This window comes from Poecilia formosa, unplaced genomic scaffold (assembly GCF_000485575.1).
Source record: "Poecilia formosa unplaced genomic scaffold, Poecilia_formosa-5.1.2 Scaffold366, whole genome shotgun sequence".
Classification (NCBI taxonomy): Eukaryota; Metazoa; Chordata; class Actinopteri; order Cyprinodontiformes; family Poeciliidae; genus Poecilia; species Poecilia formosa.
Genome location: NW_006800305.1, coordinates 386,636 through 410,873, shown reverse-complemented (window position 1 = coordinate 410,873; position 24,238 = coordinate 386,636). Strand labels below are relative to the sequence as shown.

The 24,238-nt window shown below is 37.8% G+C and overlaps 1 protein-coding gene across 2 annotated transcripts in view; it reads left to right on the top strand.

Annotated features, from left to right (window-relative positions):
• LOC103153901 (zinc finger protein 385D-like) overlaps window positions 1–24,238 on the top strand; it is a 63,591-nt gene that overhangs the window by 26,959 nt on the left and 12,394 nt on the right. For both annotated transcript variants that reach the window (XM_016662270.1, XM_007574985.2), the window contains exon 2: window positions 512–654. In XM_016662270.1, the coding sequence (XP_016517756.1) occupies window positions 535–654 (120 nt within the window). In that variant the 5' untranslated portion in view covers window positions 512–534. The remainder of the gene's footprint in view (window positions 1–511; window positions 655–24,238) is intronic.

Here is a 24,238-nt window from a genome sequence, read left to right as displayed (position 1 = left end):
TGGATTTTCTACAGTCTGTTGATGTAATTCCTAATTATTGAATAGCTCAGATTTTGATCAATTATTCAGGAAATACGGTTTTACTTTTACTTGAGTAAAAATATATTGTAGTGCTACTCTCACTTGAGTACAATTTTTGGTTACTCTGCCTCAATCTGATCAAAATATTCCAAAAATGTGTGACAAATTCTCAAAATTGTATAAAATCAAAAGTGTTTTAAAGGTTATTTAAAACCTTTAAGAACATTTTTTCTTCTAACTGCGACCTACTTTCCTACTGGAAAAGTGCTGATTTCTTGCTTCGGCTCCAGTTAAACCAGTGATGACTTGACTTGGCAGCTTCGGCAGCACAGGTGCTAAATAGCTGGAAAAGCAGCAAATGTGATGCGAAGGGACGGAGATATCGATGACACAGATGACACGGATCTAATAGGAAGAGGCTTTCATGGGAAGCTAAGTAGATTTTGGCTCAGTCGCTCAACATGTTGCCTTTTGCTCCGTCCTCCTGCAGGTAACACATGTCAAAATGGCCTCATGCCTGCGCTGGTGCGTCCCACCCTGCCGACCGTCCAAACCTCGCTGGGCATGAAGCCGTTCCTCCCCATCCCGCTGGACACCGCCTCGGCCGCTCGCCTTTTCCCAGGATTCAACACGGTGAGTGAGAGATGGCAGGTTTCCACTTTCTGCTCCTGACCTTGAAAATACGTCATGTCATCCGCTGGTTAAATATCGCTCAAACCTTATAGATTTATCATCATGTCAGTACAGAGCTGACACCTTTGTTTCTGCGTCTGTATTTTTATCAGATTTTTTTAATTTGCAACTATTTTAGCTATAAATGTATCTATCATTTATTCTGATGATTAATTGATTAATTGAATAAAAATTTGCCATATTCTACAGATTTTCATTTAACCATATAATCCTTTTTATATATTATGAGACATATATTAGAAAATGAGAGTAAATAACTCAATAATAATAAGAAAATAAACATTTTATAACTTAGCGTTCCTTTAGTAAATTTGAACTGGGTGAAGCTAAAACCAGCACTTGGGGAGTTTTGAGTAAAATATATTTATAAACAAAGTTGTTTTTATCTAAAATGCAAAACCTACATATATTTTATACAGATCATGTATGATTAATACAGGATCTGTAAGATACTTATTTGAATGATAAGTTGCTAGATAACGGTCTGGGCTTGGCTGGGGTTGCTAGGTAACGCGCTGGGGTTGCTAGGTAACGGTCTGGGCTTGGCTGGGGCTGCTAGGTAACGGTCTGGGCTTGGCTGAGGTTGCTAGGTAACGGTGTGGGGTTGCTAGGTAACGGTCTGTGCTTGGCTGGGGTTGGTAGGTAACGGTGTGGGATTGCTAGGTAACGGTCTGGGCTTGGCTGAGGTTGCTAGGTAACGGTCTGGGCTTGGCTGAGGTTGCTAGGTAACGGTCTGGGCTTGGCTGGGGCTGCTAGGTAACAGTGCAGTGTGACTCAACAAGCAGGAGGTTTTTTAAACAACTTATTTTCCAGACACCAAAAATGTTAACTTGTTGCCACAAAAGAGCTGCGTGTTTATTTTTAAGGACTGTTTTTGAAAGCAGTAGAGTCTCATATGGAATTATAAAAATGTGCAACATGTGAATTTTGCACAGTAGGTCTCCTTTAAGGTCTGATCGGATGAAGGCAGTCTAGTAGGTTTTGAACTTTAATGCTCTAAATTCTGCTCCGATGTGAAATGTTGAATTTAATCAGTCTTCTTTTATTTCAAATTTGGTTTATTATGTGGCGCCAAATTATACCAAGATTTCTCCTTCTTCTATGCATCTGCTGTTGATAATCTTTCATTAGTTTTTTTTTGTTGTTGTTGATATTCTAACTATGGAAACGTCCTTAAACACATGAGGCTGAACCTCACTGAATTCATGACCAGTCAGAATGTTTGGATCCATTTCTGTCTCGTTTTGAAAGTCAAACGTTATCAGGAGGAAATATGCGACAGCTTAAATCAGCAAGGTTATCAAAAGAAAGATGGCTCCTCAAGGAAGAGAAAAAAACAGAGATAAAAGGCTAAAGGTTTCTGCTTAAATTTAAGGGATTAATTTAAAATCTGTTGGAAAGCGAGGGTAAAATATGGAGCACAGCTGGTTGGAAGTGGGAAGGAATACAGACATGAAAGAGTGGGAGTGGGGACGTCACAGAGAAGTAGCACGATAACCCAGGAGAAGACGGATTGTTTCTGTTTCATGGGAAAGTTCAGGATCCCTCCGCTGCCTAATCTGTATTTAACAGACTTCTCTCCAGATAATGAGTAAAACACTGCAAACCCTCCAAATGGTGCAGGATTAACACAAAGAAATCACCTCTGGGTTTCATGCGCATTTGAACAATCCACTCTTTATCTTTCACAGTTACTGTTTTATCCTACTTTTCTTTAGGTTTTTTTTTTTTTTTTGTCTTTTGCTTTCCAAACTTTCCTCACAGTTCCAGATTTCCGAATGCAGCTCATTCTCTGCGCCTCTGACACGAGTCTTAAACCGGGGACTGATGTGTCGCACAGACATGGGGATAACAAGCCGTGGAAAAAAAAAAAAAATCAAAAGCTGAAGAAACTGAATCAGGTCATATAGGAACCATCAAGGTGGAGGAAAAAGATGATATATAGTGTTATTGAGATTTTTTTCCATTTCAAACTTTCATTCCTGCCTTTCTGGAGGGGAAAATTGCTTTTTTGGACAACAATTTCTTCTCGTTTTGGATACTGTGTCTAGTTGGGCGGAGTTTTCACCATACATTATTCCCACAAGTCTGAATCAGAAGTGAGGCGCGCCACTGAGCCGCCATCTTGGTAGGCAAGCGCAGTGCAAGCCATAAATGAATCGTGGATTCGAAACCAACAACAAGAAAGTATGTTGACACTCTGGACCAAATTATGTTTCAACAAAATCGCTGCTGTCGGGATCGACCAATATGAGAATGTGGCTTGCTAACTGTTGTCATAACAACTCCATAGCAACTGTCATGACACTTAGTTATGGACACCTACCAAAAATACTTAATTTACCTTTGGGATAAATAAAGTATTTTTGAATTAGAATTGTACATATAAAAAAGAATAAAAAAGAGAGCAGTACATTTCTGTCAAAAATTCTCAGAAATCTTCTAGAGAAAAACTGAGAAATTTTGAAAAGTGAAAATTTATCAGAAATTTTCAAGAAAAAACTTGGAAATTAGAAGTTTTCTAGAAAAAACAGGAAAATTTCAAACATTTCTAAGTCTTGGTTTTTTCTACAAAAAAGAAGAAAATTTTTGGATTGAAAAGTCAAATATTTGCTAGAAAAAAAACTCAAAGTTTTAGATCAATCTCAGAAATCTTCTAGAAAAACTGGATAATTTTTAGATTAATCTCAGAAATTGTCTTGAAAAGAACAAGAAAAATGTACAAATCTTGTTTTTTCTACAAACGAATAAAATTTATGATTGAAAAGTCAAACATTTTCTAGAAAAAGATCAAACTGAGATTTTTTTTCTAGAAAAAACAAGAACATTTCTTTCTTGCTTTTTTGTAGCCAATTTGTAACTTTTAAACAGATATTTCCAAGTTTGTTTTTTTTCCAGAAAATTTCTGAGTTTTTATTTTGCTGCAAATTGGAGATTTTTGGCAGAAATGTACTCCTTACTTACTTTTTCACTTCCATCTCACATGGCCCAAATGCGTCGTCGTACTTAAAAGCTGCGGATTGAAAACAGTAAAACACATGAAGCAAATCATTGTGCGTTTGTGAGGCCCAAGCAGCGCATTAGATGCTGGAGATTTGTGATTGTGCTGTAATCGTGCACAGAAACCGCGCAGCTGTTTGACCGAGCGGAGCGGATTCTGTGATTTACAGATCTTTCCATCTGCACTCCCCTCTGAAAGCAGACGCTTTACATCGGCTCAGATGAGGTCACATTTGCTTACGTGCCTCCGGGGCTCAATAAACATTTATGTTCCCCTGTTTCTTTTTGAAAAATAAAAGAAAAAACACATGATACTATCCTGATGATGACAGTTCTTCCATTATCGCACCACAGGAGTGAGAATACACTTAATCATGGCAAGGTACATGCTATTAAATTTATTTCTCATGTGTTGGGAAGAGAAAAGAGGGAAAAAACAGAGGAAATGGTGCAAGCGTGTCCGCACCTGCGTGAAATGACAATAATACCAAAGTCTCTTGTCGAAGCGCTGCACAGTCTTGTTCTGGGATGAGTGACAGACAAAAATCAGGGAGTCCATGGCCAGAGGCGGAGAATGGATGTTTGTTCTCGCTCTCTCTCTTTTCCCTTTGCCCCGGTGGGGCACCGCAACACAATAAAATACTGCAGAAAATATGACTGCAAGCCACAGAAGAAGACTTGAAGCATGTAAGTGCATGTGTAAAGAGAGCAATGAGGTGGAAAGCTTCTTTACGAGGAGTTTTCGGTTTGAGAAGAACAAGCACAAAGGCGAGGCGAGAGCAGCTGGTTTGGTTTTTTCTGCAAACTCTACTGCCTGCATTCCAGTTTTTTATTTAAATGAGCACATATTTAAATAGGAATTCAAAAATCAATCATTTGAATTCCTCTCTCAGACCGCAACCCAACTTCCTCCATTATTATTATTATTATTATTATTATAGTCACAGTTCTGATTACAGACGCTCTCAGTGTCTGTATATTCACATATTTAAATAGTCACCTATTTGTTCATGCAATTATGGCACTTGTGGCCCCGGATATAAGATTGTTTTGTGAGTGTCTTTAAAAAAAAAAACACATTTTATCCAGAAAAGTGGGTTAGTAGTTAAAAATAAAGCAACCGGTATAAAAAGAAGAGGTTCAAGTTTAGCTGAGTTATATAATTCAGTAAAGTGAGGGCCTGCCATGGTAACAAATTGATCTGGATGATAAATTGTCCCAGAAGTTACGTTTTGAGACCATTTTCATCTAAGTTAGTGGTAATAATGGCAAGAACATATTCTCAAATATCAATGAACTTTAAATTATAGCAAACGTTTAACACTGGAACTGGAAGATGTTTTATATATCCAAAATAATTAAACAAAATAACAAATAAAATGAATTATGAAGCCTCTGTAAACAAAAAAAGGATAGTTGAGACCAAAGCACCAGAATGAAGACTCTAGTCATCCAGTTTTTGGTAGAAAGAGAAAAACGATAAATAATGCAAAAGGAAATTATTGAATTTGCTTTAAGTATTCATGCGATTATCGAGTTATTGCTACTGGCGTAATAAAGTGTTTATGCTTGATTTTCCTTCTTTCATAAGAAAACGTTTCCTTTTGGTTGGGATGCTTGGCAGTTAAATCCTGCAGCTGCATGGCTGTATGTCATTTCAGTAGAAAAAGAAAAAAAAAAGTTATTTTTTGTCATCTGATTCTCTTTACTATTAATGAAATTGTGGATAGAAATGTATCTTTTGTGTCAAAACATTTTGTACCTATCTATATGAGTCTCTGGGATGGGGACGCCAAAGCCTAAATCTTATTGGTCAGTTTACTTTTCTTTATTTTCTTGCTTGGTGTTTTTTCTGTGAGCTAAAAAGAGCGGAGTTTGAATGAAAGAGCGGAGTTTGAATGAAAGAGCGGAGTTTGATCCCTCCTGTAGTTCTAAGACCGGCCGTTTGGATCCCGCCTGAGCCTTTTACCGTGTGTGCACTTCTGGCGGGGTCGTCGGTTTATGAGGTTTTTTTTCTTGGTTTTGCGAACTGAAGAGCTGATGGATCACCCAGTTGACCGACCGTGACATCTGCTGCACTCCTCCTGAGCGCCGCGCTAAAACTGGGGTTAAACAGTTAAATCTAGTTGAAGCATTCTCCAAAAGAGATCACACAGGTAGGCTTTGCTTTCACGTCTTTATTGTTTAGTGTAATTTGTAAAGTAAATAAATAAATTAAAATAGGCCTGCTGTTTTAGCGGTCCATGCGCAGTACAGGTGTGTATTTGTGTGGTTTAGGTTTGTGCTGGTTTTGTGCGACATGATGCGCGTTGGAGACGTGGTTCTGCTCTTGCAGGTCGGGTCCAGTGACAGTTTTGTCCAATAATATTCTGCAGACGCCCCTGATGCTACGTTTTCATCCTAAATGGTTCACTTTTGATTAATAAAAACAGAAACCTATAAACTCGGATCAAATGAAAGCAGTGGTCAGATTGTAGCTTTTATTTGAAATTAACTAAACTGACCAAGGAACAGTGATGCCATTCTGCCTTTCACCAATGACATGTTAATAATGAATCATCAAATCTACAAACATATTTTACGCATTATAGCAAGAGCCTGCTAAACTTTTAAAGTTGCACTGTATTGCATCAGCTCCAGAATTAATTGAAACTGGTCATAACAACAAAGAGAGCGGAGAAAGTAATTGATTTTGAACTGGAAATGTGATCGGGAACGAATTGTTTGTCGAATAAACTCCGTGGTCGAGTCTAAGGAAGGAGCGTGGTGTTCCAGCGGGGAGTGTTTTCTGTTCTGCAGAGGGAAAAATGAATTGAAACGGTTCAGGAAGCCGCAGATGAGGCAGATTAGTGCAGCTGGAGGTTATTCCTAAACAGTTTTCATTCTTATCGCATGCAGTAATGTTTAAAGCCTCAGAGGACAGCTACAGGTCAGGTAGCATGATGCCATCATGATGGAAACTGTGTGCAGCGTTGTTCAGGTTTTGGTATTTTCTTGGGTGAACCAATAAAAAAGTGGCCTTTTTAGTCTCACTTATGTGTGTTTTGTTTTAAATATAGCATCTGCATATTAAAACTTGTCTTCAGGGTTTTCTCTGACATATTGGAGTCCTGATAAAGAAGTGACATGTAATTCTTTTTCAGAGGAGTAGAAACTAAAAATATCCACTGATATCCTCATCCAAAATCTTCCTGAAAGCACCTACTTTAGATTAGATTGCCCATGACATTACCATTTTCTCTGTTTATTTTTGCGCTGTGTTTGCTCATTTATGGACCCAGATCGTTTTGTTCTCATCTATCTGACAGATTCTGGGCTCACGTTTCCATGTCTTGCAGTTTTATCAAAGCATATTCCCTTCAAATTCATCCCAAGTTTCTGGCCCTGCAGTGACGCGAATCAAGAGTCTGGATCTTAACAAGCGACAGAGCAGAATATTCATTTCAGGGCGTCTGAATCTTAAGGGACATCTAAATCTAGACAGTTGATCAAAACATATCTAATGCAGCTGGAATCTCTATTTCTTTTTTTTTTCTTAACTTAAAATGTAATATGCATCACGATAAACACAGAATCTGACCGTTTTTGGTCTAGTTTACGCATCAAATAGACAAAACTAGCTTGCAAATAAATTTTCAGCAAGATATAGGAGCTTGTTTAAAGTTAATAATTGCTTAATATTGATGAAAAAGTTCTTGATCTGGCTTTTATTTCACTTGTAGAAAAAATGTCTTGTTACAAGTGAAATAAAATGCTAATGGAACTGGTACTTTTTATTAGAATTAAAGACTTGGTGACTTAAAAAGCTCTTGTATCTTGCTGAAAAGTTATTTGCAAGTTAGTTTTGCCTTATTCCAAGTATACTAACTTATAACATTTCACCAACCTATAGGAGCTTGTATTAAGTAAATAACTCCTTAATATTGATGACAAATACTAGTTTCACTGGCAGATTATTTCACTTATGACACAGGAAAACATGTCTTGTTATAAGTGAAATTATCTGCCAATGGAAGTGGTATTTTTCATCAATATTAAGGAAATATTCACGTAAAACTAGCCACCTTTGAGTTAGTTTTGTCTTTTTTCAAGTGTTCTAAGATATTTGAAACGAGATTAAAAATACTTGGTAAGGTTTTGTGTCTGGCATACTTACAGTGGCCGGTTTTGCAAAAAAGGGGACAAAAGAGAGTGGGCTTTGAAGAACTTTTTGAATTGCTCTGCAACTTTCAATTGATTCAGTCACAGAACACTTATTGAAATTGCCACCTTGAAAGAATTGAAGCACAGCGAAGAGGAGAATGAGAGGAAACTGGGGAGAAGAGGACCGGGAACAGGAGAGTTTGAGAGTGTAATGAAAGAGAAAAGTGAAAGGAGGAAAAGTGGTTTCAGCTTAAAAGAGCCGGGTGTTAGACGGACGGACAGATGGATGCGATGTGTGTGTGTGCGTGCGTGTGTGTGTTTCGAGTTGTCTTTCTTTGGTCCTGAAAATAAGATCAATCCCACATGGAACCTACATTTGTCTCAGAGAAACAATACAAACTCCATTTCCCCCCACAGAGTAATCAGGAATGTGATGCATCGATTCTCTGCTCAGATCTGCACGGTGGGAAATTGCTTTGTAGTCCTGTGACATGCCGGCCTCTCCCCTGCACTCCCGACTCCTTCGCAGCCCAGTCAGTGTTACTGTCACTGGCTTTAATGGAAATGTGCTCCTTGACAAAGCACATAACACGGCAAGTCAAATGGCTCCTTTGTCCGTTTGAGAAAAGCTTTAATGTGTTTTTTGAGTATAAACATTGTTGGTTGTCTGACAGCTGCAGCCCATTCACCTCTGAGTCACTGTACTTAGATTAGTTTAGTGATGCAGGAAGGCAAATTGAGCCTTCAACGTGACTCTGAAAACTAGGATTCATCCGGTGAATCCTAGTTTTCACCGGATGAAAACTAGGATTTCATCCAGTGAAAACTAGGATGAAATCCTGATTTCTGCTGACACCAGAAATCTGCTGATTTCTGGTGTCTGCTGATGATGAATGCGCTTCATTTCTACTGTAGGATTCAGGATTCGGCAACAAGAAAGAGACAGAAGAGTGAGTTTTTTGGTCTACTATTTAGTGCAGACATCTTAACACACCTGAAATACGACAAAACTTACAAGGAACATTTCAGCAAGATATTGGAGTTTGTTTTAAGTCAACAATTCCTTAACACTGATGATGAAGTATAACTTCTGCTGGTAGATTATTTCACTTACAACATGGGAAAAATACCTTTTTATAAGTTTTATATTCTTCCAGATGCTATTTCTTTATTAAAATCAATTTGGAGGAATTATTTACTTTAAAAAAGCTTCTTTCTGCTTCTTAAAAGCTGTTTGAAACTAAATTTTGTCTTGGCTGGACAATAAGCAATAAGCAAAGTTGGTGGAATCTACTAACTCTCACTCTCTGGTTACCTAGCAACTCAATCATTCTTTGGTTACCTAGCAACAGCCTGCTGAGTAACTGGCAGCAGTTGAAGGTGATTCATAACTTCTTTAAAATAAAACAAACAAAGTTGTGGAGTGAAAACTGAAGACTGTGAGCCGTTTCTCCTTCTAGCATTAGCATTTGTTTTGGTTGTATTTACCCACAATGCCTTGCGCTGTAGTCCGCTTCCTGCTTTTGGAATGGTCACCGTTATTATAAGAATAAAGTCATAAGACAACTTTATCCTTTTTATAAGGTAAGAAGATTAACGCTATAAGTAAATATTTTTAGAAAGATGTCAAACATAGCATTTTGGAGAAGGTACGCGTCTAATCATTAGTAACCATGGAGACAATGCTGCACCGTCATGTAGCCTGGCTAGCAGGTATGGAAAAAGCTGGTTAGCATCTCGTCTTTTGTACGTTTAATTCTGCTCCGTTGTAAAGAGAAACATGTTTATGACTGTGATGTAAATCATGTCTTGTGAATTCAGACAGAGTCTGTAATTCAGGATGGAGGAAGTATAGGTCGGTTTCTAAGCTAGCTGTTTACAACTTTTATAAATCCCGCCATCTCTGGGCCCCAACCAGGTGTGTTACCTTCACAGACAAATTAGCTCGACTCCAACAAGTAGAAGCCATGAATAAACTGGCAGAAACAACTTTGGAAAACAATTTCAGTTGCTCTGTTCAATGCCCCGTCCCTCACTTCAGACGTCCGAAATGGCGCCTTGAATAATTACGTGACATAGTTACCAAAGGTCAATACTGCTCGTACTTTTTTCTGCTGACTTTCAAACGATAAATAATTGCAGTTGGTCGGGTCTGGTTTCCAGATTTACCCGTGTGCCATAAACATCTTCAGTAATAGATTGTAAATTGTGTTCCTGAAGGAAGCATGTGAGCTGACAGAACGAAGGGGGACGATCAAAGCTGGAGACCACCGCAGCGCCAGCCGATTACCTTCCTGTGGGTCACACCTGCTGGACCGGACCGCTTTTCTGTCCAACATGACTGTGCAGCGGCCCCTGATAATTCACTTTAGGCTGCGGGGCTTTTTAACCCTCTGAACTGGAACAATAAGATGCAACGCTACGAATCCCAGCGCTCATATTAGTGTTTCAATTCTGTGAAATATCCACTGATATAGACCGATCGTTTACAGAGGTCTGACTGTTTCTGTGATATTTTTTTTTCTTTTCTTGTGGTTAAGATGCGAGAGAGAAACATTAGACGCCCACAATCTGTTTCTGATTTGACGCTGCTGCCATGTGCTCCGGGTTCTTTGAGGCGACAACAAAATATTTCAAGTTTAACTGCCTATGTGCTCATCTTAAAAGAGGAATTACTACTCAATTTGGGAATTCAAGACAGAACGTTGCAGTTAAAAACAGCAGGACGTGTTTTAGATGTTGGCATGGGTTGGAGAGGGGGAATAAAAATAAATAAAAGTAAAAATCAGGATTTCAATGTTGAACGGTTTGAGCCTTTATGATGTGTTTGATATTTGAGGTTAATTGAAGTTGTCACCTCTTGTTTGACAAATCTGTGGGGAAAAGTCACCTGAACAAACTGCAGACGGCTACAAGACGCTGGCAGAAGTTTTCAGAGGACGCATGAGAGAAATGTTGAGCCGATGATCATCATACTGCTGATGCAGCCTGTCTGAGGCAAAGATCCTCGGGGCTGAGGCACTTTACTCCACATTAGTGTGGTTTGTAGACTCCCTCTTATCCTAAGGAGACCATTAGACTCTCGATTAAATTGAATTAACCTAAAAACAATACGCCGTACTTTACAGTCAGGTCTTAAAAACCGGGACAACAAACTGAAAAACCATTAAATCAGACGTTTTACTACGTTTCACTCAGAATTCATCTGCATGTTTCTAATATTTTCATTATTTCAAGATGTAAAATGCATATAAAAATGCTGTGAGGCCTGCATGAGGTCAGGCAGTAAAGTAACAGATGTGGGGGTTTTTTCAAATCCTCCTAAATTAAACCCCTATGGTGACATGCACGACTGAGGAGGAAGTTCCTAACATAAAAGGGAGCTGGGTAAACATTTGTGCCTGGTAAAGAAAAGAGTTAAAGCCTGCCGCATTAGTCGTAGCAAAACAAAGGAGGATTCCTTGACTAAAGTAAAAAGTAAAATGACGCTTAAGGAAGAAAAACGTCCAGTGATTTCATGTTAGCTTTAGCCAGAGCTGCAGTCTGCAGAGAGGCAACAAAGAAATCCCATTTATATTTGCATATATATTTTAAAACAATAGTACTGCAAACATTTCTATTAAAAAAGTCTGACAGTAACACCGAAAGCGCTGCAGGAACTTCTGTTGGACACCGTTTGGGCTCTACATGTGGCAACGATCTCCTGCATTATTCATACGTCAGGGTGGTGAAAACTACAAAACAAATGTTTGACATAAAAACAATAGTGCAAAACAAACACCTGTCATGTTCTGCGGCAAGACCCACCTGCGGGAAACGCTCATGAGGCGGTGATAAAGGTTTAAAATATCTGCTGAGATGAAAAGAAGATGTGAGGTCTGAGTCGTGGGGGATCGTTCAAGATGGCTGTTTTCTGGAAAAACGTGAGAGAAACGAAGGAAAGTGGAAGTTAGTGAGTGAAAAATGGGTTCATAGTGGCAACTATAGTGATAAAAATCAGTCAAAAGGTGAAATAATGATGTTTAAGTTTAAATACGTGCAAATCTATGTAAGCTGGTTAATGGATATTTTTGTGTTTTTGTATCCTGTAAAGAAAAAATGTAAATAATTTCTGATGATTTCAGGAATATAAAAATATATATATAGATAGAAATCAGAAGAGCAAAATAACAGTCATCCAAAAAGAAGTTTACATCATTTTGAATTTTAAACAACATAAAATTTAACAACACACAAACCGTGATTATACTAAAGCATAATAATTTTATTTTCAGATTAAACAATGTTAATCCTCCTCCTCCCTGAGCTAATATTGCCATCTGAAGAAATACACCCAAGCGGAAACAACCAATTAGAGCCAGGGGGAGGTTCTCAGCGCTGTCAATCACCCTCATGCATTCTCTGTTCAATGTGCTAATGATGGAAAAAGCACTTATCATCCCAGGATAACTGCCTGTATGAAATCATGCTAACTAGCGTAGCATTCACAACAAGAGTGGGAGCTGAGAATGATTGGCAGCGCTAAGACCCGCCTCCTGGTTCTGATTGGTTGTTTCTGATTAGCACTGGGAGAAGACAGAAAAGCACAATTTTTTTCACCGATTGTTTCCTACTATACTGTCACAACATGATGACAGTATAGTAGTTTTTTACATATCAAATATGTAAAAAAATAATTCATATAAAAGTTACATACTGTAGCTTTAACAGCTAGTTGAATTGGTTTAAGAGTTAAAATCAACAGTAAATATATATATATATGTACAGTAAAATGATCAAAAGAGATATAAAACAACGTATTTAAAACTACTGAATCTAAAACAATTACAATATTTAACAATGAATTCAGGTCCAGTTCATGTTTGGCCCATTTTTAAACCTTGAAATAAATATTTTGCTGCAAATCATGGTCTTAAAATCAGTCTAGCCTGCTGCTGCTTTCTCTCTCAACAAATGTCTCTCAACTGTTACATGGTTGATCCATTTAATAATAAAAAAAACAGTTACAAAGCTGTCAAAACTTATTAGATTATATTTTGTCTTGAATCTAACTTTTAATTTCGGACATAAAACTGGAGCCTCTACCCGCTTTCACCTGCTTGGTTTTTGTTGAAAGTGTTTTTTCCAGCTGTCAGCAGCTGTAAATATCGACACCATTACAAATCAAGATGTCTTCACTCTTCACAGATGGTTCTGAGTAACAAACCATCTGTCAAAGCAGGCATTAATTAAAACAAACAAGTAATCTGGGTGACTTATCACCGCTTCAGGAGTTTTAAACCCAAAACCTGAAAATTATTTACTTTTCAGAACCGTGAAAAGGCTGAAACCACCCAGCTTTTCGTGGTTGGGTGGTTTCAGACCCAAAAGGTATTGTTTGTCATTTCCAAGTAATCTCAGTAATATGTTTTAAAGCACTGGTATGTGAATGGCATGTTTTCTTCCTGTCATTATTCTGTGTAACTGGGGGATTCTGAGGTTAATTTATTTGTTGTGTTTTTGGTAAAAATTTTAGCCAACGCTTTGTGTGTAACAGTCTAAACACTGCAAAAACAGAAAATATTACCAAGTAATTTTGGTCTAGTTTTTAGTGCAAATATTCAAGAATTCAAGGATTTTTTATTGTTTGTATGTGACCTGTAGATATGTATATTAAAAAAGTGTTTGTGTGTGTAAATAATTTATTAGATGAAGCTGAATTAAGATTAAATATCTTAGAACACTTGAAATAAGACAAAACTAACTTAAAAGTAACTTAAGCAACACACAGGAGATTGTTTTGAGCCAATAATTCCTTTTTATTGATGAAAAATTACTTGTTCTGTTGGTAGATTATTTCATTTATAACAAGATATTTTTCCCATGTTATAAGTGAAATAATCTGCCAGTTGAACTACAACGTTTTCATGAATGTTAAGGAATTATTGACTCAAAACAATGTCCTATATCTTCCTGAAAAGTTACTTTTCAGTTAGTTTTGTCTTATTTCTTAGTTATTTGCGCTTGAAACTAGAGCAGACGTATTTGGTGAGTTTTTGCAGCCAACATGTCTGTTGTGTAATAGAGAGAACTCTCACCCAACGCAGATGTTTTGGTGTTTCCCCATAAATTCCCAGCGCCTGACTTCGATCCCGCAGGAATTTTCTTGGTTTGTGTCGGAGTTTACTGCGTACCAAGCAGAACCATCTGGGGTTCAACTCCATGAATCTTCTTACACCTGCAGTTCCATTGTTTCCCTAATGTTTCCCCAACGAAACGCACACTGCACCCCAGGGTGGAATATTAACACCGTCTTCCTGCACGGAGTCGAGGTCGACGCCTGGATTTACGAGGGACGGACTCCCAGGACTAAATCATTATCTGGATGAGGCCGTCTGGGACTTGCAATCCCTAACGCCAGTGGTGCGAGGTCTTCACGTCCGCCCCGTTTCTCTGCAGTGATACTTCCAGACCTTACATAAATATGTCCCCTGTGTGCAGAGAGAACTTGAACAAGGGTCACCCATAAATCATTTGCGCTACAGAGGCCCCATGTGAGGGTGGAAGTAGAATTGGAGTGAAGGAAACAAGGCTGAAAGTGGGTGGTTTGAATTCTTAAACTGCCTGGGAAATTATGCATGGAGATGATGCAAGAACCGGTCATTGGTTTGGTATTTTGGGGACACCATGAACTCCAAAACAGACAAGTGAGGGCCTGTGTTTACATGGGATATAGAAACTATATGTTCGAAAACAGATGCGCAATTACATAATCGTACTACTTTGAAAAGCAGAAGTGGAGCGTCCTGCACCACCAATAAACATGCAGCAAGTGGTTTCTGAATTCTAAGTCTGCAACAAAACATTTGTCTTTTCCAGCAGTCATTGTACAGCGCATACAGCGGTAAAGTTAGCTGGCCAAACGTGGTGGAGCTGTGCTTGCTAGGTAACAGGGCAGAGCTCTGCTTGGGGTGCCAGGTAACGGGGCAGGGCTTAGCTTGGGCTGCTAGGTAACGGGCAGAGCTTAGCTTGGGTTGCTAGGTAGCGGGGCAGAGCTTAGCTTGGTTTCTAGGTAACGGGGCAGGGCTTAGCTTGGGCTACTAGGTAGCGGGGCAGAGCTTAGCTTGGGCTACTAGGTAGTGGGGCAGAGCTTAGCTTGGTTTCTAGGTAACGGGGCAGAGCTTAGCTTGGGTTGCTAGGTAACGGGGCAGAGCTCAGCTTGGGTTGCTAGGTAACGGTGCAGGGCTTAGCTTGGGTTGCAAGGTAACGGTGCATTGTGACTCAATAATTGTGAGGGTTTTGAAACGACTCGGTTTCCAGACACCAAAAAACATAACTTATTGCTAAAAAAAAACTGCTTAGTAAATTTTTAAAGCACTTGGACCGTTTTTAGAAACAATAGAGACCAAAATGGAAGTACAAAAATGTACAAAATGTGAAATTTTCATAATAGTTTCCCTTTAATGTGTCTAATGTCTCATTTCGCTCGGTTGTATAAATGTGCATAGCACCTTTAAATTCTTAGTGATTTAACATTCAGTTGAAAAGGATCTTAAGGATCTGTTCAGTATTTTTTGTACAAACTGATTAATAACTGGATAGCAGAAGGAGATTTTCTACTGAATTTGAACAGGTGAAGCTAAAACTGTTGAACATATTTACACATAATGTTTTTATTTATTTTAAATATATATATATATTAAAATGGCTTAATTACTCCTCTGAGGGCGTCGCTCTTTCAGAAACCTTTTTTTTTACTCTGTGTACCCCAGTTAATGATTAATTGATTACTAAACTAATTCAACATGATTAATCTGATTACTTAAGGCTGTTCTAAATTGCTTTTAAACAAGTTAATTTAGTTTTTTGTTTTAATACAAAAGCAATAATGAAGGTAAAAAAAACTTGATGCACCAAATTTTTCCCATCACTAAAGCCCTGAATTTTAACAGGCATGTGTCGGCTTTTAAAATTTATTGTATCAGTTTCTGTTTATAAATAGATAAAATGTGTAAATATTTACCATTGCGTGAATGAGGAGTAAAGATCATTGATGTTCAATCAGCAAACCTCCTTTAAATAAATTAAAAAGCTTCAACTCTTAGGAACATCCCAGTGAATTCACAGTTTCCATGTTGCTCATGCATCGATTTTGGAAATCCAATAGACGGCCACACTTCTCTCTCATTACCACAGAATCAGGCTTCATTGATATTCATGGTGAAGTATTATGAGAATATAAATCGTTTAATCTAAAACTTTTCATTGAACCCTGTCAAGAGTCAGACCCTTTCCTCCAGTCTGTGGGCAACTGGACGAAATGACAGATTAGAAATTACTCTTTGTTGTGAATCAGCAGTTTCAGATGGGTCATTTGCATGTAAAAAGACTGTCAATTTACTGACGCGGCAATTTTTCAAAGCTTAAGGTCCCGACTTCAACCGAAACACACACAATTCTCAGCGTAGGTTGGTACTTTGTCTCCATAACGGCATGAAAATCTTGTCTTTCTTGTGTTTTTCCTTTTATCAGATGTGAAGGATGGGTTGCAGGTAAAAGCTAAGTGTCTTTGAATCTTTACTAAATCTAAAACAAGACTGAGCGTTCATGTGTGCAGTTTGGTGGGAAGACTATATTTTCCCTGCAGCAAACTAAAATCGGTTTGGATTATTTGTGCAGAACCAATTTAGAAGACTAATGCCCTAATGGTGCTGCTTCAAAAAGTAAACAGGTCCAACTTAATCGCTGCCACATGTCACAGAAATTTGCTTTAAGTGGGAGTTCAAAGACATAACCAACAGAAATGGCATCCAGAGCACATAAATGACTCGACAGTTTATTCCTTAGGTATTAAGGAACAATAAAAACAACCTTTGATTTAAGTTTGAAGCTGCAAACTGAAAATTCCCCAAGTTTTAGCATCTTGGAATCTGATTAGTTGATCAGATTCACCACTCAGAAACCCTCAAACCAGTACAGCTAGCTGAGTCTGATCAATAGTAGCTTTATTGGAAATATATTAATATATTAAATAAGAAAACAGCTTAGCTCAGATTAATCAGCAAAGAAAGTTTAATAAATCTCTTTAAATAATTACAATTAAATTAAATTCAGTTCTTTTTGATTCCATTAGATTTCACTTATTAATTTGATTGGGTTCAGTTCGATTCAATATATTTGATTCCTTCTTATTCATATTAACTGATGAAATGGATTCAATTTTGTTAGTTTTCATTCAACTCTTGTATTGTTTTCCTCTTTAATCTTTTCATTTCAATTGAGCTCAGGTCAATTTAATTCTACTTTTTTCCAATTTAGACAGATTCTTAAGTTTGATTTATTTTTTATTTTTTTCAATGTTTTTGTTCAGTTTGGTTAAGTTTATTCTATTCAGTCTGATTCAGTTCAGTTCGATTCAATTTGTTCCTTTTTATTCCGTGTACACGGAGGCTACGTCCATCTTAGCTAGCAGATAAAAGCTACATTAGCTAAGCTAACTTTGCTAATTCGGCAGTAAGTACTGCGGTAGATATCACTGGTATTGATCTTACTCAAAAACTGACATCAATTAGTAGTTGTAATGTACTTATATTGTTCATAAGTTAGACGGGAACAAAGTGAGAGCGAGTTCTAAGCTTGTGGCTTCTTCGCTGTTGTCATAGCAACTCCATAGCAACTGACACGGCAGTTGGTTCCGGATTCCAGGATGCCAAGATGGCTGTCGGCTACGGAGTTACAGGAAGTGTGACGTCACATGAGAACTATCCAATTCAGTTCGTTTAAATTTAGCTTAACTCAAATAAACTTTAATTACCAAATGTTAATAAAATAGTAGTTTTTACATGAAAAGTTCTGCTTTTACACACAGAGAGATAATTATTATGTTTTTGACGTTTTATGATTTCCAACAGTTTAATTTAAAAAGATTCAAACTTTAATATTTTTTATGAAGACTTCTTGAAGCTTTGGTGGAATTTACATGCAGGTCTGGTACTTTGGTTCACATCAAATAGCCACAGAGGAAAGACCAATAGGGCTTTAATTAGATCTGATCCAAAGGTAATTACTTCGAACAGCCATTTGAGCTGACAGATACTCTGATAGCGCTGAATAGAGTGTGAGAGTTGGATACGGTGTTACATTTTTATCTTTTATCTCGGCTGAACTGTGGACCAAGCACAGGGGCAGCCAGATGCCTTCAGGGAACTCTCCCAGTTCAATATTTCATCCTGATGGGGCCCAGCGATGTTGGAGGGGTCAGCGCTAAAGACCGATGGGACAGCGGAGAAAGAATAGAGTAACACCAGGTGAACATAATGTCTGTGGGAAAAAAGGTGCAAAGAGGGAAGAGGATGAAAAGTAGTGCAGAGAGAAAGAGCTCAGAGTTAAATGAGAAAAGTAATTCAAAGGAAGAAAACAACAGAGCTGCATTTGATTGGCCTCTCAGTAACATGCACCATTCACATTCAATTTACTGAATTCATATGCGTCAATTTCACCTCCAAAAAAAAGAAAAGTTTTTCTTCTTTTGTTTGTGATGACTAATTTGAGTGGAGGAATAAGCAGAATTTAAATTGTATCAAAGCAGTCAGATGATAAGAGCTTTTCTGGTCTGAAAGGTCGCTATGCAAAGTAGAAATCAAGTAAACAAGGATAATCATCAGGTAGAAAGCAGAGCTTATTCAGAAGGTTTAAGTGAGAAACTCAGAGTGTAAACAGTAAAATAGCTTGTTAGCAGCCTATTTAAACCATCGGCGCTGTTTGGAGAGTAAATGCAAATTTCATGAATTTCAAAGAACTGATTTTTTTTCTTTTGCTGAATGCAGACTTCAATAATATACTCTTTTTACTATTATCTACATGGCGTGCCAGTCTGGCCTTCACTGGGTGCAGAGCTTTCTGCTGAGTTATTAAAGCCATTATACCACACATAATTGCACACTTGAGAATGCAATACCCTGATAAATGTAGCATGTAGCAGCAGTAGCACTGGCAGGCGGCAGCATTATGATGAGCTGCAGAACTGGTTGTCAGACAAAATTAAATAACCTTAAAGGTGCAGTATGCAACTTTTATTTTACAAAATGATTTTTTTTTACATATTTGTTAAAACTATCACTATGCTATGACAGATAGTTTATGAAAACATCAATTTTCTCCACTGCTGTGTCCAAAAACAACCAATCAGATCCAGGAGGCAGGTCCTAGCGCTGTCAATCATGCCCATGTACTCGCTGCTACATATGCTAATGGCGGAGAAACAACTTACAGAAAAACAGCTCATCATGCTAACCAACCTTAGCATTCATGTCAGGTGAACCAGCTGTAGCTCAGTACAAAGAAAGGTGGAAGGAGTGAGCATTACATACACAAAAATGATTTGCAGCGCCAAGAATGGATGTATTTTTTTTTTTTTTTATTTTAAACCAAATTATATAATCTAATGAAATTAGTATTTTGTATTTATTCCGGTCATATTTACTGTATGTCAAAAATATTTTTATGGTCAGTACTGTTAAAGTGCAAAAATAATGACAAAAAACATATGAAAAGAGGCTGAAACAGAGAAATTTAATTGTATATTTATTTATCAGATGTTCAGTTATTTAAATACAGAAAAAAAAGAATAGTAAGATTGTTATGTTGTAGGAAAAATGCCACAGACAATCTGATGGAGTTGAATGCAGTGAATTCAACACCTTTGATTCTAACATACATGCACTATTCATGCCAAAGTGACACATATTCTTCAAAAACATAAGAGTTGATGTTTCACAAAGTCTACCTCTGATTTTCTGACATTTAGACCTATTTCAATATGAAAACATGCTTGGAAATAATGGAAACAGCCAACAGACTCAGAAACTGTCTCTGGCAGAGGCCAAGAACCACTTTTTAACCAGATTATATATTTTATAATGGGGATAAATTGATGTCTGAAATGGTAGTTGAGATCTGGTGGCTGCACTTTGGGATGATGACAGAGAAAAGTGCGGCATATTGCAGAAGGTTCAGCTTAAACAAAGAGAACCCAAAATATCACAGTAACATCACCAAGCTGCACATTTTACACTCCTCAAACCTGTGAATACGTTAAACGTGTGGATATACATACACCTGTATAATGCCTGTATCAAAATTCCAGTTTAGTTAGGTAAAGTCAAACACCCTGGGACCAGTTTAAACTTATAATAGTGTTTCCATTGAAAATAATTAAGCTAGACTAGAGGGCTGGGGTTTTCTGCTCCATTCAACAATCTCATTATAGTGGAAGGAGAAACTTTCTCCACTTCTTCTTGAACTTTGTGACCGCTGCGCTACCAAGCCACTTTTGATCAAGCTGCATATTTTGGTAGATTTTTATTGTCTGGGTTTTTCCCATCAACCTTGACAGAAATTTCACAAGTTTTCTTGGTGATTTAAATTTTTTTTATTTTAAGTTCTGTTGTTTCTGTTAAACTGAGGACATCGCAGTTGCAAAAAGCCTGTATCCCAAAGGCTGAAGAAGTGCTTCTTCAAAAAAACACTGAGGTGGCACTGTCTAAATCTATCAACACCAAGTCATAACCATATGACAGCCTGTCAGTGGGAGTTGAGCGACTGTGCAGTAAGTCCCCTATCTTCATCAGTCATCCGGGTTTGGGCTGACAGACTACCTATCACCAGTGCCAGATTGTATCACAGAGGCATCAGAGGTTGGTGAGGCAAGCAAATTGGGCTCAGGAGAGAGATCTTTCACTGTGCGGCGGACCTCGTTAGACCCGGTGTTATCCAAAAACAAGTGACATGACCACAACGTCTTTAACACTGCATTACACAAGCGCTTGCTCCCAAAATACAGATTTAAAGAATGGCTCTGGAAGTGGAAAAAAAATAAATAACTGCCAAACCTTGCACTCTGCTCATAATGCTTTTATTTGCTTTATGTTAACTTATATTATTCTTGTAATTTTTAACTCATGAAAGTCATTCTAAATTCACAGTTTGAAAAGGATAATATCTACCCACTTGTTGGCTCAGTGTTGTTCTTCTGGTCATGATGAACGTCATGACAAGATAGAATAAAGATAGACGAGCTAATCCAACCAAACAATGACCTCATTAACAGCAGATAAAGACCTGATGAAGCGTTTCTGTTTCCATTCTGCCATACTCTGTCAATAAACCACAAAGACATTTTAACTTGTCTGCTTGAGGCAAAAACTCATCCCCATATTTCTCTTGGCATTTCCTCTTGGCTTTATTTTGCGTTTTTATTCATCAGACATCGCAAAGCTGCAGTCAACACCTACGGTTAATATGTTGTGGCCAGGAATTTGGTATAAAAACATAACCAGAGCCACATTCAGAGGGCGGCCAAGCTGATTAAATTTTTGGTCGGAGCCCAGATTTAATTATGTCCCAGTGAACGTTTCCTTCTTGTCAACACAATTCTTTATTCCCAGTGCTTACATAAGGTAAGGACAAAAAGGCATAAATCCTAATACTTTTATGATACAACATTATTCAATAAATTAGAATATGTATTCATATGAGGCCCTTTTGAAAACAACAAGGTTTAAGCAGGTATTAAACGTACCTTTAATTTAGCCCACATGTCACATGTGTAATTAATCTATATAATGCAGTGATAAAGTTCCTGAAATAAATGGGATTTTAAATAATATTCTAATGTGTTTAATTGGTCTGTATCATACAGAATAATGAAACAACAAAATAGATTTGTTTACCTTTTTTCCAGACTGACTTTGTTTCTTATCTGTTCTGGAATTTCTTGGGATCGGAAATTTATGTTTTGCTTTTTGAAAGCTGTTGCTCCACTTTGTGTCTTTGGCAATAAGTTAATTTTGTTTTGGTGTCAGGATAATGAGGAGTTTCAAAAACGTCACAAATAAGCAGGCACTGCCCCATTACCTAGCAACTCCAACACATTTGGTCAGCTGGTTTTGTATGCGCTGTACAATGGCTGCTGGAAAAGGCAAGTGTTTTGTTGTTGACTTACCATCCAGAAACTGTTTGCTACGGGGTTTTTTTTTTGTTGTGCAGGAAGCTCCACTTCTGCTTTTCAAAGATGTACGGTCGTATAATTGCGCATCCGATTGATGACATTTTCATGTCAGAGTGTAAACAAAAGAAAACATCCAGATGTTTTTTGGCAATAAGTTCCGAATGTAACTTTACGAGTAAGCAGGCACTACCTCATTACCTAGCAACTCTATGAATCCCAGCCTGTTACCTAGCAACCCAAGATGAGCTCCACTGCATTAGGTCAGCTGGTTCTGTAGCTTTTCCAGCAGCAGTACAATGGCTGCTGGAAAAGACAATTGTATGATTGTGCAGTTGCAGCCATGTTCATCTATAAGTGTACATGTTGAGTTGGGGGGTGTGGCCAGCAGCACATTATTTGCAATTAATAAGAGACAGAGATCTCTTTTTTGTGCAAAATAATGTAATGAACTTGTTTTATATAGTACAAATGTAAAACATGTTCAAGGAAGCATAATGGGTCACCTTTAAATGTAGTCGGGGTAATGTTTTCACATCGGGCAAGATTGCATTGGAATCTGTGAGGAGTTTTATAACATGTTGTGTTGGGAGACTATAGTCTGGTGTTTCCACCTGAAAACGCCCCAGTTGTAATATTTTGGTTGACACAATGCCCTCCCCCTGTAACGCTCCTCTTTTCATGAACAGTTGGAGTCCGTTCGCGCTCGCTGTGGGGAAAAACGTGTGTGAGGTGGAAAATCCCCCTATCAGATTTCACTTGCTAATTTCTGAAAGCCCATTCTGGCCAGTCTGTGTGTCGATGCACCGGACCGGGTCAGGCGGGGCAGGTAATTGGGAGACGTATAGAGAGGAGGATTGCAGCTGACAGATCATTCATCCCCATTTGCTTAATAGTAAGCGAGTCTGGTTACTGTGAGTACAGCATGTCGACCTCATACAGGGAGAAAACACTACGTCTCTTTTTCTGCTTGGCAGATTGAAATGTATAATGTTATAAAAAACAATATTCCTCATGATCTGCAAATGTGCGAAAAGAAAACCAAACATAAACACGAAACCTTCTGTTATACATGCACTTCAAATATGGCGGAGATTGAGTTTAACACTCAGGATTTTCATGAAAGTGTGAGAAAAAAAAATCAACATTTTAATTTCAGAAAGCTTCAAAATCCTCTCCATTTGTGTTTAGTCTTACATCTGATAGAAATGAAATTGAGTTTATAAACTTCCTTACAGAGGCCTTAAGACGACTTGCTGAAGAAAAAAACCTCCAGTTTGCTGTTAGTGGAGAAAAACTGCTAATCTTGTGGCTGATTAATCCCAAATGTGATTGAAATGCCAGATTTCTTGTTGGTTAATGATCCAGAAATAAAACATCTGTTACAAACTGCAGATATTTCAAACTGCAGCAGCAGCTTTTTAAGGAAAAAACCCTGACAAAGACGAGTTTAAAACATACCTTACTGAGGAAAAGGGCTAATGTTAATGTCTGTCCCATTTTTTGAATACCTGTTTTATTCCATCCATATAATGTGCTGCAGATGGTGATAAATGAAAGGGAGATGTTTCAATCTATGACCAGAAAGACTGCGATAAGTCAAAATTAGCATCGCTTTGCCACGGGGACGTTTTTGCTCCAACTTCAGAACTTTGGCAGCTTTGGAAAGAAAAAGTACATCCAACTACATAATGTCTTTACAACCTCTCTGGTGCACAGTTTGCAGTTCAAATGGACTTTATTTACATAGCTAAGGACATTTTTTGAATTACTGTGATTAATGTTGATCTTTGAATTCAATTATTCCAGAAAGACATGCTTTCATTGGTACTGGACACAAAAAGTTAAAGTTTTTATTGTGCAATTGCAAATAAGTCTTAGCAATGTATGTTTTCGTATGTTTAGTCTGATAACATTATGGTGCGCTCAATTTGTAGTCCGACTTCTAAGCTGGAAAAATTAAACTGGATTCCCTCCCTGTTGGAAAGTTGGACAATTTGAGATCCAATATGGCCGCCTTTCGCATCAGCAATAGCTAGCTGAAATGTGGAAATATTTATTTTAATGGACACATTGTAAACTCTAAACTGTACAAATTAAAAGAGATCTTTACATTGTGGAAATTGCATCTTAAATTATTAAAGAGGGACTTTATCAGCAGTTATTTGGACATATTGAAACTGTATCCAACTACGTTAGCTGGAACGCTTTTAAAGCTGCAGTATGTAACTTTTATTTTAAAAACATATTTTCTTTACATAAACTGTGGCCATGTCGTGACAGTTGGTTATGAGGCAGATGATCTGTGAAAAGATCAAACTAATCCACCTCCATCTCAAGCTATTATTTCCTTCTGAAGAAATTCACCGCTCCTGGTCTAAAACAACCAATCAGAGC